The sequence below is a fragment of the Dendrobates tinctorius genome, unplaced genomic scaffold (genome assembly GCF_039654945.1).
Source record: "Dendrobates tinctorius isolate UK_male_01 unplaced genomic scaffold, ASM3965494v1 ptg000223l, whole genome shotgun sequence".
Taxonomy (NCBI): Eukaryota; Metazoa; Chordata; class Amphibia; order Anura; family Dendrobatidae; genus Dendrobates; species Dendrobates tinctorius.
The window spans coordinates 17,779,470-17,799,969 of NW_027361890.1; the positions used below are offsets into that span (position 1 = coordinate 17,779,470).

The following is a 20,500-nucleotide window of genomic DNA, read 5'->3' on the forward strand; positions in this document are numbered from 1 at the left end:
AAAGAGTCCGCGCTGCCTGTTGTAAGGCTCGGGCCTTTTCTGGAGTGAGAATAACCAACCCACGGGAAGAGTCCAAGATCAATTCCAATAATGAAATCTGCTGGACCGGTGTTGGGGAAGTCTTTTCGAAGTTTATCTTCCGACCCAGGCGAGAAAGTGTAATTACTATGATATCCACGGATTTCTCGCAGGCTGGAAGGGATGGACCCTTGATCAGCAGGTCGTCCAGATACGGCAGTACCACCACTCCCCGAGCGTGGAAAATGGCCATGACAGCTGTCATGGCCTTGGTATAGACCCTGGGGGCGGTGGCGAGACCAAAGGGCAAGGCAACGAACTAGAAGTGTTCTTCTCAAATTGCAAAACGCAGGAACTGCTGGATAATAGGGACTCTCCCTTCTGCATGGAGGCGACACCGATCGGAGGAATTCCATTCGAAATCGCTGTACTTTGACAAACTGATTTAACAGCTTGCGGTCCAGTATGGACCGCATCGTTCCTTCCTTCTTTGGAACCACAAAGAAAGGTTTGAATAAAAAACCGCTGAACCATACATCTTGAGGGACCGAAAGGATGACTCCATCCCATTGCGGCGCATGAACGGCCCGAAGGAAGGTCGTGACTGAATGACAGCAGACAGCTGCCTACTTTGTCAGTGTCTGCCGGATACACAACAAGTCATTGAGTCGAGGATCTATGGGATCTGCTTCCTTAGATCCAGATGCTCTCGGCCTGGGTTTCCAAGAGCGGTTAGATCTGTGAGAGACCTGGGAACCTCTGTCTCCACGCGGGGACCGACCTGATCCGGAAGAAAAGGTTGTGGAGGACCAGCTGGAGCTGTTGCGAAAAAGGTCGAAAAACGAGTCGGCTGTTGATTCCGAAAATGGCCGGGCAGCCCCTTGTTGGGGAAGAAAACTACTCTTCCCCCCGGAAGTGTCAGAAATGAGCTGGTCTAGTTTCTTGTCCAAACAGGTGACCAGTTTGATACGGCAGAGAAGTCTCTGGAGGTGGAATATGCCCACCAGTCGCATAGTCATAGGGCTCTTCTGATGGAGAATGCATTAGCGGTTGCCTTAGCAGCGCAATTAGCAGCATCTAAAGAGGCGTCTACTGCAAAATCCCCTGCGTGAATTATCTTCTTGGCGACACTGGTTGTCTCCGGAGGAGAATTTCTACCTTGGATGGCAGTAATTAAGACTTCTGCCCAAGTGGCCATTGCCTTAGCCACTCAAGTTGCCGCAAAAGATGGGAAAAAAGCCGCTCCTGAAGCTCCAAAAACGGAACTGGCGAGGTAGCCAATTTGACAATCGGAGGGGTTTCTGACTGAAGAGCCCTCAGAAACGGATCTAAGTGTTTTAGGAGCAAGGCACAATACAGGAGGATCCACCGAGGGGGACTGTAACCAATCCTTCATTAGATCTGGAGTAAAGGGGTATTTAGCCTTGATAGGCTTTTGCTCTGTGAACCGCTTATGTGGTCGGTTCCTACGTTTCCAGACAATGTCCTTCAACTCCGGATGGCTGGCAAATACCCAGCGAACACGTTTAGTCTTTTTAAAGGAGATAACGTGTTCCGGAGCGGGAATATACTCCTCGTCCAACGCCAGAAACTTGTTGACTGTGTCAGAGAATCAAGCGATTCATGGACATTTGGTGAGTTCTGAGGGACTGACATGTCAGACTCGAATTCAGAGACATGTTCTCTGCGAACATTAGGAGAAGGGGAGCGCGAGACAGAACTCGCCGATGCTGAATCACGAGCGTGACTAGGGGATGCATCATGGGTCTGCTTTCTAGAGACCTGAGGATCCCTTGAACGATCACAGCCCCTGCTGGCGGACGGTTCCCGGCCGTCGCCAAAGCCCTCCTCGGGCGGTAAAGACGCGTTCTGACTTAAAGAGGATTCCTGGAGGAGTCTATAGCCTTGGTCAGTACTCCACAGACCGTGACAAGGACGCAGCCCACTCAGGGGGACTACACGCAGGGAGCACCTTGCAGCGGCGGTGAATGGCGTTTTAGCACAAGCCGTTTCGCAATCTGTGCATAGCAGATTAGTCTGGGTATTGGGCAAGTCAGTCTTGCAATAGGTACCAGTGGTAAAGAACGCACTGCGCTTCTTATTAGCCCCCTTTTTTTTACTTCCTAAGGGTACGTGCACACGCTGCGGATTCTGCTGCGGATTGATCCGTGCGGATTTAGCAAAATCCGCAGGTCAAAAGACCTGCAGTTTATCTGCGGATTAGCCTGCGGTTTATCACCTCTACAATGGAGATGGTAAACTGCAGCGGAATCAATTCTTTCTGTGGATTAGAAACCGCAGCAAATCCGCACCATCTGCACTGTGGTTTCCATTTTCCATAGGATATTATGGTACTGTACACTGCAGCAGAAACTGCTGCGGATCCGCAGGACCAAAACCGCTGTGGATCCGTAGCAGAATCTGCAGCGTGTGCACACACCCTTAGACTGAGACATAGTGCCCGTGAAAGGGTTACAAGCAGAGCCTGGGCTGCAGCTGCAGGGAATGTGCAGCGAAGGGGTTAAGCTTTTCTCTGAGAGCAGATGCAGCTTACCCGCGGTCCTGACGCTGTGTCCCTGGGAGAAATATCGGTGGCCCTGTAGCGTCACCAGGTGTTGTCCATCCATGTGCGCACACCCGCAGCCGTCACAGAGCCCGAGGAGCAGAGAAGGGGTTCAGGACATGGCCCCCGAGACTAGCAGGGCGCCTCTCGCACAGAGCGAGAGGCGCCAAAGACGTGGGCTGCGGCGCTATGTAAATTGCGGCCTAGTAAACCGAAAAGCCGGGAACTAAATGTTTGGGCCTACCCGCGGCGAGCGCCGGGTGAAGGGGGGAGTAGGGGGGCTGCAACGGGGCGCCGGTATGCTGCCGCTGAGACTCGGTCAGCACTTCTCCCAGGGACTAGGAACCGACCCCATACCTCCAATCCGGTGCTCGCTCCGTCTGTGCTGTCTAGGAGCCTGCAGGTTTCATCCCATCTCAGATCCTGAGGTACAAAAGCTCCCGGGCAATGTAGCAGAGCCAGAGAGGTTGTTACAGGGGTATTGCTCAATCGATCCACCCTATGGGCAGGGGGACGGAGAGCTATGGGGCTGACTCAGGGCATCCGAAAGCGCTGGTCAAATCTTCTCCGTGCGTTCCATACGCTCGCCCTCGTATACGTGAGGGGTACCGGGACCATAAAGGAACCATCGCTAGAAGAATCAGCCCCAGTCGTCGCAGGAAAGTGTACGGGGAGGTATACTCCACGTGCTTGCCTGTTGTTGGTTCGGGGAGAGCGGGCCGTAGAAAGGAACCGTCGCCCCCTTCACTCCGTTAATTAAAAAATAAAAAATTTACAGAAAATTCAAAAATAAAATAAAAACGGTGGGGTCTGAAGCCAGACCCAAGTGCCTCCTACAGACACTAAGCAAGAACTGGGGAATTCCCAGCCAGCGAGAGGGTGTATACTGCACGGGAGGAGTTAACTTTTTTCTGTGTTTAGTGTCCTCCTAGTGGCCAGCAGCATAACACCCACTGTCTGTGTCCCCCAATGAGGCGTAGGAGAAAATCTAATTCTGGTGTTTTGTTTTTTCTATCTTAGCAGTTTACCAATCAGATTAATTGATTCTCATAGATCGGACATTCCTGAACACCGCAATACCAAATATGTGAATTTTTTAAAATTGTTTTATTGTGAATGGGGCAAAAGGGAGGTTCAACTTTTATATTTCTTTATTTTTTTTATATATTTTTTTAAAACTTTTTTTCAACTTTTTACTTGCTTCAACAGTCCTCTTAGAAGACTTGAAGCTGCTATCACCAAATCGCTTGTGTAGGAGAAATCATCATCTCCTATGAACACCGGCCACGGACTGGCGTTCATAGATCTTCAAGGACAAGCATGGGTGTCTTCTTCAGACCTCCAGCTGTCACGCCAAACTATCGGCACGCCACGATCATATCACAAGGGCGTCAAATGGGTGGGGTTTGAGACACATCCGGTCAGTGCAAGTTAAATGATGCTGTCAGAAATGGACAGTGGCATTTAACATGTTAACAGTCGTGAGTGAATCACGATTCCACAATTGCGATTAGGGGCGCATGATAGGTGATCAAATCAGCTGTTATGTGCTGGGAAAGATGCGGGTTCAGCCGTGGAGATGCATCAAAGGGAGGGACAGGACCCGTGACGTACCTAAGTTCATGAAGGGGTCAATAACTAATAGTTTTACTTACAGACACAGACAGCCTGTAACTCCCCGTTTTGGGAAAATTCTATGGATGTTTTAGCCATATTTATGAGACCCTAGGTATTAAAAGGAATGTGTCACCAGGTTTTTGCTCCCCAATCTGAGCTCAGCATGATGAAGGGGCAGTGACCCAGATTTCAGTGATGTATCACTTACTGCTGCTTGCTGCATTTTTGATAAAAACACTCTTTTCTCCGCTGTAGATCTACTAGTTCTCTGAACGCTGAGCTATGTATAGTTCTGGTTCCACCACTGATTGGAAGCTTTTTGTGCACACTGTGCATAGGCAGAAAGCGACCAATCATTGGGTAATAAATTGTCCTCCTTGATTTATAAAGCCAATTTCACATTGTATACTTATTGTCGAAATGTACTCTTACCACAATTCCTGCATGCATCCCTCTGTCTTTCAGAAAAACCAGATCCATCCCCTCCACATTTTTTCTTCTTCCTCGTCTCCTTCTGAGAGAAGTCTCATCCCTCCTCAAACTGCCATTAACAATTTGTCCTGTCACGGGATGGATGAGTCCAGCTTGCAAGATTCCTGACAAGTCCATTCCTAAAGAACTCTGCAAGCCAGTCATGGCAGCCATCTTGGGTGTGCTGCTATTGATGGAGTAGGTAGAGCTGCCTCCTGCAGCCTGCTCTCTACATAGCTCCATGGCGGTCTCTCTCCATCCATTCAATGCTGCACTGGTTCTGCCTAGAGGTGTTCCGAGATGCTGCATACCTCGGGGCTTGGCATCTGCCCTTTCACTGTCAAACTCAAATGGCCTTCTAGGCTTTCGTTCATCATTTGAAAATGTCGGGGTGGTGAAGGTTTCCTTTAACACAAACAATACACATCAAATTATAGCAGAGATATAAAACGCAGCAATGTTAGCCCACACTGTGTGCTATGAGTATTAGGTGTGCACTAACTGAACTTGTAAAGTCACAGTACAGAATAGCTGGCTGGTACGCTGTGCTCTTTAACTGGGGGCTCTTGTGCCATCACCAGTGCTTGACTGTTCCCATAACTCCATGGCAATGCATGCATGGGTACTTATCTATTATTTTCACCCCTGTATGTCGTGGCTGCATCAACAGATGGGACAGAGGGAACCTGAGTGATTATTACATAAATGCCAAAGTTGGGAATAGCCCTTAAACCCACAAGTTCATTGACATCTACTTGCTCATGCCTTGCTATATACATGTATGAGTAACCAGGCTTACCTTCTGCCCATGTGATGCAGGAGAGCCATTGCTGTACGTGGAATTTTGTGCTTCTGCAGCGCTGTAGCTGCTCCTTGGACACAGGTTACTATTTAACACTGATGGGACCATGCACTGTGCTTCAAACTGTTGGCTAGAGGACGGCCATTTCCCCTTCAGCACCGAATGGCAAATATTGTCAATCCGGTTAATGATCACTCGATCCTACAGAAGAAGGAGGACATTAAACGGATTCTTCTCATCAATATCAGTTCCCTTACATAACGTTATCAGGATCAGCCCATAACTAAGGGCCCCATCACACACAGCGAGATCGCTGATTTTGTGACGCATCAGCGATCTCTCCAGCGATATCGCTGTGTGTGACGGGGATCAGCGACTGGCCCCCCTGCCGGGTATCGCTGATCGTGCAGGATCGTCCTGGGCCATTTTTGATCATTGGTCTCCCGCTGGCCAGCACGCTTCGCTGCGTGTGGCAGCGAGAGACCAGCGATCAGCGACGCTGGTATTCAACGTAAACATCGGGTAACTAAGAGCCACGCGGCTCTTAGTTACCCAATGTTTACGTTGGATACCAGCGTGCACGCTGGTATCTAGGTTAAACAGCGGGTATCCAAGAGTCACGCGGCTCTTATATACACAATGTTTACATTAGACACCAGCTTGCTCGCTGGTCCTGATCGCTGGAGGGGCGGTCTATGTGACAGCTCGCCAGCGATCAGCCTAACGATATCCCAGCGATCCCATCCATGTCGCATCTTTGGTGGGATCGCTGAGACATCGTTATGTGTAACGGGGCCTTTAGGCTATCATCAAACGGATGCCCTGACTTCATTTTATAAACTTTTCTAGACAATTTGTATTTTTTTTTCTTTACCTTCTTTAAGGAGTGATAACTTTTTTATTTTTCTGCTGAAGGCTTGTTCTTTGTGTGGGACTAGTTGTAGTTTTGAATGATACAATTCATTTACCATGCAATTGATTTTTAGGTTTTGCTTTTATGGTAAAAATAACCTGGTAACATGATTTTTAGGCACTGTATGTGATTACAGCGACAAACTTTTATTTCTCCTCAGACGGCCTGTATTGGGTGGTGAGCTGATGTTTTCATTGTTACCAGACTGAGGTAAATACAATATTTTGATAATTTTTTATTGCATGTTTAAAGAGGTTGAGGCAGCAGAAAAATAAATAAAATGCCAAATATAACGTTTTCATTTCTTTTTTTATGACATTTACAGTACAGGTTAATTAATTTTATATTTTGATACATTGGACTTATGGACCACAGCAAAGTCACAGATTCTTTTTTTTATTATTTCTTCATTTTTAAACTGGGAACAGGTAGTGGGGTGATTCAAACATATACAGTTGTGGCCAAAAGTATTGACACCCCTGCAATTCTGTCAGATAATACTCAGTTTCTTCCTGAAAATGATTGCAAACACAAATTCTTTGGTATTATCTTCATTTAATTTGTCTTAAATGAAAAAACACAAAAGAGAATGAAGCAAAACATTGATCATTTCACACAAAACTCCACAAAAGGAGATTTTTGTGTACTCACCGTAAAATCTCTTTCTCTTAGCCTTTAATTGGGGGACACAGAACAGTGGGTGTTATGCTGCTGTCCACTAGGAGGCGACACTATGCATAATCTGAAAAAGATTAACCTTGGCTCCTCCTCTGCAGTATACACCCCTGGACGGCGTCAGCCTTCTCCAGTTTTGTGCAAAAGCATTAGGAGGAATATACCAGAAACATAACCATGCCTGTAAAAAAAGGCTACTATAAACAGGCTCAAACAACAATATGAGAACCCAACCGTAACAACGGCCCGCAAGGGCAACAGGGTGGGAGCTGTGTCCCCCAATTAAAGGCTAAGAGAAAGCGATTTTACGGTGAGTACACAAAAATCTCCTTTACTCTGTCGCCTTATTGGGGGACACAGAACCGTGGGACGTCCCAAAGCAGTCCCTGGGTGGGAAGCAGTGGACGAATATTGTGCTGACAGTCCTCTAGACTTGGGGTACTGCCGCCTGCAGGACCCGTCTACCCAGGCACGCATCCGCTGAGGACTGGGTATGCACTCTGTAGTGTTTTGTAAATGTGTGCAGGCTAGTCCAAGTGGCTGCCTTACACACATGAAGTGCTGAGGCTTGATGCCGAATGGCCTAAGAGGCCCCTACCACCCGCGTAGAGTGTGCCGTGGTACCGGCCGGAAGGGGAGAATTGTTGAGGCGGTAAGCCTCTTGAATGGTGGACTTGATCCACTTAGCAAGGGTGGCTTTGGAAGCCGGTAGGCCCTTGCGAACGCCTTCTGGAAGAAGGAAAAGTGAATCAGACTTCCGGAAGGGAGCAGTACTAGACACGTAATTACGCAATGCCCTGACAAGGTCAAGCGTATGCAGAGCCTTCTCTACCCTATGAACGGGAGCCGGGCAAAGAGACAGTAGTGACATTTCCTCATTGAGGTGGAAGCTGGACACGACCTTCGGAAGGAAGGATGGTACTGTATGGAGAACCACCTTGTCCTGGTGAAAAACCAGGAAGGGTTGTCTGCAGGAAAAGAGCTGAAAGTTCAGACGCCCTGCGTAGCGAGGTGATTGCCACCAGGAAAACCACTTTCTGTGATAGAAAGCGGAGTGAGACCACCCTAAGGGGTTTAAAAGGAGGTGACTGTAGTGCTGTCAAGACCAGGTTGAGATCCCACATCTCCAACGGACGTTTGTAGGGGGGAACCAATCGGGAAACCCCTTGGAGAAAAGTCTTCACTTGCGGCTTGTTAGCAATACGCCTCTGAAAGAGCACTGAGAGCGCTGACACCTGGCTCTTCAGCGAGCCCAGGGATAGCCTGGCGTCCAGGCCTGACTGAAGGAAACCGAGGACCTTTGGAAGAGAATAGGGAAGTGGAATCTGCCCACGAGAGTCGCACCATGTGAAGAAAATCTTCCAGGTACGATAGTAAATCCTGACTGGAGTTGGCTTTCGAGCCCTGATCATGGTTTTAACAACATCCGGTGAAAAACCTGCTTGGGTCAAAACCCAGGTCTCAATGGCCACGCCGTCAAATTGAGAGCCCCTGAGTTCTGGTGAAAGAACGGGCCTTGTGACAGGAGGTCGGGACGTGTGGGGAGACGCCAGGGGGCGTCTGCTGTGAGTTGCACGACATCGGCGTACCATGTACGCCTGGGCCAGTCTGGAGCGATCAGAATGGTGGTAACACCCTCTTGTTTGATCTTCCTCAGGACTCTGGAGATCAGGGGGAGGGGTGGAAAAAAGTACAGAAGCTGGAACTGGGTCCAGTCCTGAACCAGGGCATCTGCTCCGAGCGACCGCGGATCGCGCGTCCTGGCCATGAAATTGGGAACCTTGGCATTGAGATGGGATGCCATCAGATCCACGTCCGGGGTCCCCCAACGATGACAGATCAGACAGAAGACTTCGGGATGGAGAGACCATTCCCCCGAGTCCATTCCTTGTCGGCTGAGATAGTCGGCTTCCCAGTTGTCCACACCCGGAATGTGGACCGCGGAGAGTACAAACCTTGCAGCCGCCGCCCATTGTAGGATACGCGTTACTACGGTCATCGCCTGGATGCTGCGGGTGCCGCCTTGATGGTTCACGTATGCCACTGCCGTGGCATTGTCCGACTGTACTCTGATATGAGAGTCTGCCAGCAAGTGATGGAAGGCTTTCAACGCCAGGAAGATGGCCCGAATTTCCAGGATGTTGATGGGCATGGTCGATTCCCTTGGTGACCACCTGCCTTGCGACCTGATGTAGGTGCACCGTGCCCCAACCCATAAGGCTTGCGTAGGTGGTCAAAACCTTCCATTGACCGGAGAGAAAGGATTTTCCCCTTGCAAGCGAGGTTAGCTTGAGCCACCAGTACAGGGACCTCCTGGTGTTTGCTGATAACCGGAACTCCCTGTCGAGGAAGAACGGATTCCTATCCCAGGACTTGAGGATGGCCAGTTGAAGGGGTCTGGGGTGAAACTGGGCAAATGGTACCGCCTCCATTGCTGCTGCCATCCTGCCAAGTACTCTCATGGCATACCGGAGAGATCTGGGGGACTTGCGGAGGAGTGTGTGAACTCCCAGACAGAGAGCCAGTGCCTTGTCCCTGGGGAGGATCACCAGAACCTTGGAGGTGTCGAATAGCATCCCCAGGAAGGTCAGAGACTGACTCGGGGTAGTCAAGGACTTCTGTAAATTGACTATCCATCTCAGGCACGTCAGAGTGTCGATCGTGATCGAGACGTTGACCTCGCAGTCCTTGAGGGTGGGGGCCTTGATGAGAAGGTCGTCCAGGTATGGAACGACTACTATGCCTCTGGAGTGCAGAACGTCCATGGTAGCTGCCATGACCTTTGTAAATGTTCTGGGAGCCGTGGCGAGACCGAACGGGAGGGCCACAAGCTGGTAATGGTCTTGGTTGATTGCGAATCTGAGAAACCTCTGATGGACGGGAGCAATCGGTATATGCAGGTATGCGTCCTGTATGTCTATGGAAGCAAGATATTCTCCTTTTTCCATAGACGCAACGATTGACCGGAGGGATTCCATGCGGAAGTGACGAACTCGAATATACTTGTTGAGTTGCTTGAGGTCTAGTATGGGTCGGACGCTGCCTCCCTTCTTGGGCACCACGAACAGGTTGGAGTAGAACCCTCGGAAGCGCTCTTCTGCTGGGACAGGCACTATGACTCCTGCTCGCAGGAGGGAAGAAACCGCTTGACGGAAGGCCTGAGCTTTGAGCGGGGATTTTGGAGGGACAGAGGGAAAAAACCTGTGCGGTGGGCTGGTAGTAAACTCGATTTTGTATCCTGAAGACACTATTTCCTTGACCCACTTGTCTTCTGTAATAGGCAGCCAGACCTGCTGAAAGAGTAGCAGTCGTCCACCTGCAAGTGGGGTGTCTTCCAGAGGGCATGAGTCAGGATGAGGGAAAAGTCTGAGGTTTTCCTCCTTTAGGTTTTGCCTGGCTTGTCTTTGATTGCCAGTTCCTGTCCGGCCTCTGTGCCGCACGTGTGTTGTCCCTGCGGGGGGAACGATTACGGTTTTGTGCTGGGCGTGAGACGGACCAGCCTGAAGAATTCCGAAAGGATCGGGAACGAGATTGATTACGCCTTTTAAACGTGCGTTTTGGTCTTAGTTGGGGAAGTACTTTTGCCCCCGGTAGCATTGGATATCATTGTATCCAGCTTTCCACCGAAAAGACGGCCGCTGAAGTACGGGAGATTTGTTAGTGACTTTTTTGAGGCCGCATCCGCTTTCCATTCTCTTAGCCAGAGAATACGCCGGATTGTGATGGCGTTTGATGCTATTCCCGCTATTCCTCTTGCAGAGTCCAACGCTGCATGGACCATGTAATCTGCCACCACTGCAATTTGCACCGCCTGGTCCGCCAGCTGAGGATTTGAAGCTTGAAGGCCCTTTTGCAATAGATCAGCCCAAGCCATGATGGCCTTGGCTGCCCAAACTGAAGCAAATGCGGGAGCCAAAGAGGCATCTGCCGCTTCAAAGATTGAACGAGCCATGCGTTCGACTTGTCTGTCTGCCGTGTCTTGAGGGTTGAACTGTCCGGCAGCGAGAGAAGCGTTTGTGCTGCCAGCCTAGAGACTGGAGGGTCCACTTCAGGCGAATCTGTCCAATCCTTGGTGTCTTTCTGTGGAAAGGGGTAATTTGCTTCCAAATACTTGCGATTGGCGAATTTTTTCTCAGGCTGCAAAAAATGCTTAGGCCTCTTTCACACATCAGTTTTTTGCCGTCAGGCGCGATCCGGCTTTTTTTTTGTAAAACCGGATCCGGCAAAATGCAATGCCGGATCCAGTTTTTCCCCATTGACTTGCATTAGCGCCGGATGGCATTGCGTTTCATCCGTTTTTTGCCGGATCCGGCTACTTGTCTCATTCCGGCGTCTGGAAAAAACGGCTACTGTAACGTTTTTTGTCTCCGGCGAAAAAGCCGGAAGCGCCGGATCCGGCGCTTCCAGCTTTTTGCTACAATGAAAGTCTATGGGCGCCGGAATGCGCCGGATCCAGAAAAAGACGGATCCAGCCACCTGATCCGTTTTTTTAAGTCTGTGCATGCTCATTTCCAATTGGCCAGCCCCCAGAAACAGATATAACCTGCTAGACGGATCCAGCAAAAAAACGGATCCGTTTCTACAGTTCTCCAAAATTTATGCCGGATCCGTTTTTTCTAAAAATAGCCGGATCCTGCCTGACGGCAAAAAACTGATGTGTGAAAGTAGCCTTAGAAAGGATTTTTTGAAATTCCGGGTGATTAGGGAAGACCTTCGATGGTTTCTGAACACTTTCAAAGGAAATCTTGTGTTCTGGTGCTTCCGGGGTTGGATCTGAAATGTCCAGCACCCGAAGGATGGAAGAGACGATATCCTCAACTATTGCAGTATTGCTAGGGGGACAAGAGACGAGATAATTCTCTGTTTCGTTGTCTGGGTTAGAATCACATATGCCTTCCGAGTCTGTGGTCGGAAATCGTTGCGGAGATCCGCATTGTCTGTCTCTGTCAGGGGACGGACTAGGTGACCTGGAGCCACTGTGTCTCTCCCTGGAGGGGGACGACCGAGTGCTATGTGAGGACGCAGATGAATGCGACCTGTGGGTCCGCTTACGTCTGAGACTGTCGGAAGTGGCATGTCCCCGAGATGGGCTGTCCCTTTGCTGGGTAACGTTCATAGCCGAGACATGACCCTGCAAAGCCTGCAGTAGTGTAGAGGCTATGTATGTACTGTGTTATAGACTGCAACATCTGAGTAGCCCATTCCGGTATGGAGGAAGACGCAGAAGCGTTGGTTCTGACCCAGTGTTTTGGACACAGTCCTGGCAGTGTGGGTCCGTGCTGCCCCTGGGGAGTGGTCTTGCAGGCTGTGCAGAATGCATAAAAGCAGTCTTGCCTGGTTTTCTTCCTTGAGCCCGGCATCTTGCACAGAGGCTGGCTAGCAGGGGTCCTACAGGGGCTATGCAAAGGGGAGAACTTATAGGTAATATGAATGCACAGCTGAGTAAAGAGAACCCAGCTGTGATCTTACCCCACCAGTGTGCCCCCAAGTCCAGCGCCGACAAATCACAGTCCTGTGCCCCCCGGAGACTGCTGTATGGCTGTCAGCTATGTTTCCTGCTGCAGCAAGATGGCCACCGGGATTCTGAGGTGGAGGGGGAAGGGGGCGGAGAGCTGAAAAGGGCGCGCTGAGCTATGTAAAAGCGCGCCCTTCCTGCCTCGATCCGCCCCTTCTATGACACTGCAGAGTGTCATTTTCATCATCCGGGGGCGGGCCAGGGGGAGGGAATAGGGCGGCGACTTCGGCTAGGCCGAAGCCGCGGCCTAAGTTTGATACCTCATGCCCAGAAGGGCTCCAGGACGGCGCGGTTGTCCAGGGGGGGGGGGGGGGTCGAATTGAAACCAGACCCCCCCAGATTGAACGGCAGGCTAGCGGTGGGGTTATGAGCGCGAATTAGGCCCTGTGGGGGGTCCCTTTGAGGCACTATGCAGCTGGTGCTGCCACAGAGACAGGGGCGCAGGGAGCCCTGTCTCTGACAAGTGCCATGCCTGCCTGCACCTCCCCCGGTCCCAACAGGAGCCCGCAGCTGGGCTGGGGTCCCTGGACTTGTAAGTGGCCGAATGGTGCCTGATACAGGCCCTACCTGCGGTGTCTCAACCTAATGCCCCCAGAGGGGGATTAGGGAGGGTGCTGCTGTCACCGTCAGGGGGCTTCATCCTATCCTCGACCTCAACCCAGAGCCCAAGGGAACTGGGGAAGGAGGGGGGGGGGGTTTCGACTTCGAGCCAGTACCCGAGGGACTGGGGAAGGAGCGACATGGGGGATAGCCGTCTCGACCTCAACCGGGTACCCCTTAATAGGGGACCGAGGAGGGAGCCATGCCGGGAGTCCCGCTGGGGACCCGCTTTTCTTCATCTGTAATCCGTTGAAAAAAATCAAGGAAAAAAACGGAGTAAAAACTCTTAGGTGTGCCTCCTTGCGACACTAAGCAAAAACTGGAGAAGGCTGACGCCGTCCAGGGGTGTATACTGCAGAGGAGAAGCCAAGGTTAATCTTTTTCAGATTATGCATAGTGTCGCCTCCTAGTGGACAGCAGCATAACACCCACGGTTCTGTGTCCCCCAATAAGGCGACAGAGTAATGGGCCAGACAAAAGTATTGGCACCCTCAGCCTAATACTTGGTTGCACAACCTTTAGCCAAAATAACTGCGACCCACCACTTCCGGTAACCATCAATGAGTTTCTTACAATGCTCTGCTGGAATTTTAGACCATTCTTCTTTGGCAAACTGCTCCAGGTCCCTGATATTTGAAGGGTGCCTTCTCCAAACTGCCATTTTTAGATCTCTCCACAGGTGTTCTATGGGATTCAGGTCTGGACTCATTGCTGGCCACCTTAGAAGTCTCCAGTGCTTTCTCTCAAACCATTTTCTAGTGCTTTTTGAAGTGTGTTTCTGGTCATTGTCCTGCTGGAAGACACATGACCTCTGAAGGAGACCCAGCTTTCTCACACTGGGCCCTACATTATGCTGCAAAATTTGTTGGTAGTCTTCACACTTCATAATGCCATGCACACGGTCAAGTAGTCCAGTGCCAGAGGCAGCAAAGCAACCCCAAAACATCAGGGAACCTCCGCCATGTTTGACTGTAGGGATCGTGTTCTTTTCTTTGAATGCCTCTTTTTTTCTCCTGTAAAGTCTATGTTGATGCCTTTGCCCAAAAAGCTCTACTTTTGTCTCATCTGACCAGAGAACATTCTTCCAAAACGTTTTAGGCTTTTTCAGGTAAGTTTTGGCAAACTCCAGCAAGGCTTTTTTATGTCTCGGGGTAAGAAGTGGGGTCTTTCTGGGTCTCCTACCATACAGTCCCTTTTCATTCAGACGCCGATGGATAGTACGGGTTGACACTGTTGTACCCTCGGACTGCAGGGCAGCTTGAACTTGTTTGGATGTTAGTCGAGGTTCTTTATCAAACATCCGCACAATCTTGCGTTGAAATCTCTTGTCAATTTTTCTTTTCCGTCCACATCTAGGGAGGTTAGCCACAGTGCCATTGTCTTTAAACTTCTTGATGACACTGCGCACGGTAGACACAGGAACATTCAGGTCTTTGGAGATGGACTTGTAGCCTTGAGATTGCTCATGCTTCCTCACAATTTGATTTCTCAAGTCCTCAGACAGTTCTTTGGTCTTCTTTCTTTTCTCCATGCTCAATGTGGTACACACAAGGACACAGGACAGAGGTTGAGTCAACTTTAATCCATGTCAACTGGCTGCAAGTGTGATTTAGTTATTGCCAACACCTGTTAGGTGCCACAGATAAGCTACAGGTGCTGTTAATTACACAAATTAGAGAAGCATCACATGATTTTTCGAACAGTGCCAATACTTTGTCCACCCTCTTTTTTATGTTTGCTGTGGAATTATATCCAATTTGGCTTTAGGACAATTCTTTTTGTGTTTTTTCATTTAAGACAAATTAAATGAAGATAATAATACCAAAGAATTTGTGTTTGCAATCATTTTCAGGAAGAAACTGAATATTATCTGACAGAATTGCAGGGGTGTCAATACTTTTGGCCACAACTGTACATATTAAACTCACAAGTTTAATACCCCAAGGAGACAGAACATTTGATAGAAGGCCCAGGATGGAAACTATGGGCGTCTTCAGCAGGCCTTGGCTGTCATGAGAAACCATTGGCAGTGGTATGTGCTCCTCTGCAACCAGTCCATTTAAATGCCATGGTCAAGAGATTGCCAGCGTTATTTAACTGAGTAAATAACAGCAGTCAGAGCAAGCACTGGTTGCTGCTGTTACTGCAGATGCTGGATGTACAAAACAGCTGGCACCTGTTGGGCATAGTGCAGGCGCAGTTCTTGAGCCCGCTGCATACTTGCGGTCCAGACATAGGATGCACTATTAAGGGAAGGGTTAAATATATGAAATTGTGACAGAGTGCACGGTCCAAATGGAACTTACAAACCTTACTGCCACATAATGGGGTTTGTTACAGACCTACAGTGTTGTTGGTAAGACTAATGCTACATGCTAAGCTACTCTTGCCATTAGAAGGGACAGAAATGCTGCAAATCTGAACAATACACCTGAAAGTGACAAACAATGAAACATGGAGATTTGATTTTAACACCTTAGGCCACTCAGAAAAAGAGTACAATGTTTTCTCCTGCAGCAGTTGGGCGATAGTCGGGGCTCTGCCGTCAGGAAATTCCTGCGCAACTTCCTTAGAAGTGGACATTGTGCAACTTTTAGCTTCCTCTTCTGGATACTTTCCAAGAAGCTCTAGATAAGACACAAGCACAGGCCAATCAGAGGAAAGAACAAACCAAAAATTACATCATGGATTCCAATGTTAAAACAGCCACAACAAATATCATTGACTTAAGAGCTTCCATTTTCTTTTATTAGACACAATATTGCAAGTTAGGGTATGTTCACATGTCCAGTAATCGTCCGTTACAAAAATGTTGCGCAGAAACAACTGTCTTGTCTCCCTGAAAAATCCTGATTTCAACTGGATCCCTTTTTTTTAACAGTGAATTCTATGTAAAACTGATCAGTTAATTAGCCACCCGTGTCTCTCCTATTTGAAAAGGATCCTTTTTTGCTTACTGGATCAGTTTCAAATAGATGATTAATTGACATCTCACATGTCCAGTACTTTTCCGCCACCACTAAGCAAAAAACGGATTCTTTTCAAATTGGAGAAGAACTGATGGCTAAGTACCTGATCCATTTTCCATAGGTTTCAATGTTCTTAAAAAAATCTGAAATGTTATTAGAAATCAGTTTTTTCTTTTCAACTGGACAACAAAGTTCTGGCTGCGCAACTTTTTTGTCAAAGGATTGCTGCTTGATCACTTCTAACTGATAATTACTGGACATGTGAACTTTTGTATAGTTACAGAGGAGCTTGAGGTTTTATCCAGAATGTATAACAAATAAGAATGCAATTGTAAATATGTATAAATCAAAAGTTACAAAACAATATAAAACAAAGCAAAAAACTAAAGACCAAAAACAGAGGAATAAAACAGCAATTTGCAAAATTCACTGGTAAACAATGTAACAAGATGTCCAATTTATAAGCAAGACTTTTCTTCGGTCTAGCAGAATGGAGTCTCTAACCTGTGGGTTCAGACTTCCATATCCATGTTCTGCCATAATGTGTGCCATCTTCTGACAGGTGAACATGAGAGAGGAAAAAAAGAGAAAAATCCCAGGCCAAGTGCTCAGTATTATATTTGCACAGGCACGAAAAAACACTGCATGCAGAATTATTGCACACACTGACAATACAACGCAAGTGAAAAGCCCCAGCAAGAGACCACAACAAGAAAAGCTTAAAAAAAATAAATCTGCATGCAATGACATATTTGTCAAGCCAAGACATGATTACAGTGGATTGTGTTTACCGTAATTTCATTTCAATTTCTCATCTCCTAAATGACATGAAGTTTTAACGGACTTCTCGAGGAAGCTACCGTGAAACGTGCGTAGGGGTACGCGCTCGCTGATGGACACCAGCACGGGTAATGACTGACTTCGCTTAACTTCCTTTATTAACTCTTACCTTTCCCCTTGTCCTCCCTTCCTTTTCTATAGCCATATTTTGGCATGGACATAAGTATGGATATTGATGCTGATAGATCATGGTACTTTTTGAGGAATAGGACGTGATTCCCACCGTAATTCCCCCTTGCTTTTGGGTTTATACATTTTTGGATATATGAGTGGTGTCTTTTTGGGTATTATACTGACGTTATCCTGTGCTTCGGTGCTCATCATGCAGAACATTTTAGTCTAACTGTGGTGTACTCTGACCTCTGTCAAAAGGCTCTGTAATTGATTAACATTATATGTATGTTCTTAAATTTTTGTATTATTAAAAGCAAGGTTTACATTGATATCTTGTGTTATCTTTATGGATTGCATGCTCCATTCTCATTGTGCGTCCATGTTGTAAGGGAGCTCCATAGGGTATATACCCAATGTTATCCTAGTTTGATACTAGGGTTTTGCCATATAGTATGCATTCTGTACTTGGGATCACGTTATTCATGGCTAATGACCAGTTTGATTTTCATGAGTTTTTTTGGGGGGTTTTTTTAAAGAAGAAAGAAAAAGAAATAAAAGTTTTGGGTGATAAAAATAGATTCAGCTGTATGTAGTGGAGTACAGCACACTATACACAGTAAGTGGACATAGGAAAGGCGCCATTCCCATACACAAGAATTTTTGTTCTGGTATGCGCTCCTGTGTTCTCTCTGTGAGAGGTTTGCCTGGCTATGGTTCATCTCTGGCAGTCCAATCTGTAGGTGGGGTTGACTGGCTCTCTTTACCCATTGAAAATGCAGGGACACCATCCTGGTTGGCATTGACCAGCACATGTTTGCCAGCACTCCCCCTTTTTGGAGCGGTTTTTTGTTTTGTTCCTCTTACTGCTTTTGCACTGGCCAGATGCTGGCTGTTTTTTTCTAAGGTGTATCCTAAGTGTCAGCTTATAACCCATGGTTCCTTTGTCCCCCAATAAACAATTTCACTTTTTTTTTTTTTTTTTTTTAAACACAGTAGTCATTGAATGGTAAAAAATGACTTGTCTGCATGATTCTCCAGGTCAGTATAATTACAGAGATACAAACTTGCATAGTTTTTTTTGCTTTAGTCGCCATTTTCCAAGACCCGTATTGTTTTCAGGCGATGGCGCTGTATGAGGACTAGTAATTTGCGTAGCAATGTGATGGGGTTTTTTTGAACAATTTTGAGGTAGGTAAAATGTCTTGATTGCTTCTTATTGCATGTCTTTTCTTGTTCAATTTTTCGACTTGTTACAGCACAGCAATACCAAGTATGTATATTTTATTTATTTTTAATCTGAAAGGGTGATTCAAACTTTAAAAACTTTTTTTTTTTGCACTTTCTATTATATTATTATATTTTGTAGTCGACTTCGGGGACTTGAACCTGCGATTGTCGAATCACTTGTACTATATAATTCAAACCAACAGTATTGCAAGTATATGGTAAAAATCACAGTCTCCTATGAATGCCAGCCACAGACTTGTCTTCCTGGCAGGTAAGGGACCATCAGCAGATGACTGGCTGCCATGCCACAGCAAGCCAACATGGATTGACAACGACATTTACATCAGAGAGCAGAGATCAGCTCCACTCACTGCTGCTAGAGGCAGATGATGGTTGTTTTAAATAACCATTATCTGCAGTGAAAGATGCAAGCTCAGGAACGTATGCTGTAATAGTAAGTCATAGGTTGGGAAGGGGCTAAAATTCATTACAGTGTTGTTAATGGTTTAGTAGTGCAAATGTGCTAAACACTCCAATTAAACCTAAAAAATTATAGAAGGATGAAAATGGACTCATTGCAATGAACTGCACATTAATGGACCCATGGATATGTAAATGGGAATTTATGACTCTACATGCGACAAAGTGCACACATGTCAGACTATACTAAGAGTATAACATGGAAAAAAGAAAAGAGTGCTGTAAATCACTTACTCTTACAACCACAGTCCTCCTCGATATTCTCTTTCTTAACTTCACAGACCTCCAATTTCACATTTCCATCAGAAAGAGAGCAGTGTATTGGATTTTCCTCGGAGTCTTTGTCCTTCAAATCCTCAGAATTTTGCTTTAAGAGGCCAGAAAGCATTTCTCCAGTTTTGTGTTTAGACTCTGAGAAGTCTTTATCATCTAGGAGTTGAGTTGTACAATTTTCCTCTGACTTTGAGACATCAGTTTGCACACCTAAATCTTTCACTTTGTGCTCATCACCACATTCTTCCAAGGGAAGTTCCTTCATGTCATCTAACTCCTTTTGCCATTTTACAATTGGGTCATCCTTAATTTCCTGGAGTTCAGCCCCCCATTCCTCTTTTTCCTCCACTGGAAGATTACAATTTGAGTTTTGAGGACTTTCCAAATTGATACCACAGCTTTTTTCTTCATTAAGACTAGTGCTCCGACCTGAAGGCTCCTCATAAGTTTTGTCTAGAAATTCAAATTCTAAACCTAAGGATTGCTCTGCAGATTGATCAAGGTTTGTACAAAAATGATTATCATTTAGAGTCTCAGAGTCTTTTTCTCCAATGATTGGAGTCTGTGGTTGCTCTTCATCCACTGCAGATAAACTGAGATGACTATGATTGCTGTTAAATGGTTTGCCTAATGTATCTTGTCCTTCTAAAGGATCACATTCCTGGCCATTGCTCCCCAGGAAGCAGTCTCTGGATACCGGCTCTTCTTCTGGAGTTAAATTGCCTTCTTTGGTCTTACTTAGAGTGTAATCAGTTGGGGCACTCTTTTCCATGCCCATGAAGCTTGCAGCGAGCGAGGTCTGTTCACTGGTGGCAGCTTGCAGAAGAGAGCTATTACATGCCTTCTCACCATACATCATGCACATAAGAGAGTCAGGTAGAGAACACTCATCTTGGCTGTTGGATATCATATCACCAACTTGAGAAATTAAATTTTCGCACGAAACATCCTGGGGGCTGCACATTCGACTTTCAATTGGCTCATCCACAGCTTCAGACTTAATTTCAGTCTCAGCCTCTGTCTTTGCAGCCTCATTTGTTCCTTCCAGGTGACAAGGAGAAGATTCAAATACTTTAGAAGCCATTTGGTAATGACAACACATGTTCTCATCACCATTTTTCTTGTGCTGAGAATAATTTCTGTATGCATCCAAGAAGGAAAGTTGAGGATCATTCATGATATAGTAATCTGTACGGCTGAGTCCATGTTTGGCCGTACCTATTAAAAGATCTCTATCATGTTTGCCACATTCCCACCACACAGGAAGATACAGACTAGGCCTACACAGCTTCAGACGCTCAGGAAGCTGTGGATGCCTCAACACTTGCTCTCTGACTTTTCTTAGAAGTTCTATACGATACAAGGTTCTTGCAGCACGCTCTTCTGTTATTGGGTCCAGAAAGAGAGAGGGATCAGCTGAACC

The 20,500-nt window shown here is 47.1% G+C and overlaps 1 protein-coding gene across 7 annotated transcripts in view; it reads right to left on the minus strand.

Annotated features, from left to right (window-relative positions):
- Positions 1-20,500, minus strand: part of CHD6 (chromodomain helicase DNA binding protein 6) — a 275,948-nt gene that overhangs the window by 20,906 nt on the left and 234,542 nt on the right. For 6 of the 7 annotated variants that reach the window (XM_073555368.1, XM_073555372.1, XM_073555370.1 and 3 more), the window contains 5 exons: positions 19,039-20,499; positions 16,648-16,698; positions 15,650-15,801; positions 5,469-5,672; positions 4,631-5,074 (listed from right to left, as the gene is read on the minus strand). In XM_073555368.1, coding sequence (XP_073411469.1) covers positions 4,631-5,074; positions 5,469-5,672; positions 15,650-15,801; positions 16,648-16,698; positions 19,039-20,499 — 2,312 coding nt within the window. The remainder of the gene's footprint in view (positions 1-4,630; positions 5,075-5,468; positions 5,673-15,649; positions 15,802-16,647; positions 16,699-19,038; position 20,500) is intronic. The other variant, XM_073555371.1, reaches the window with a different exon arrangement.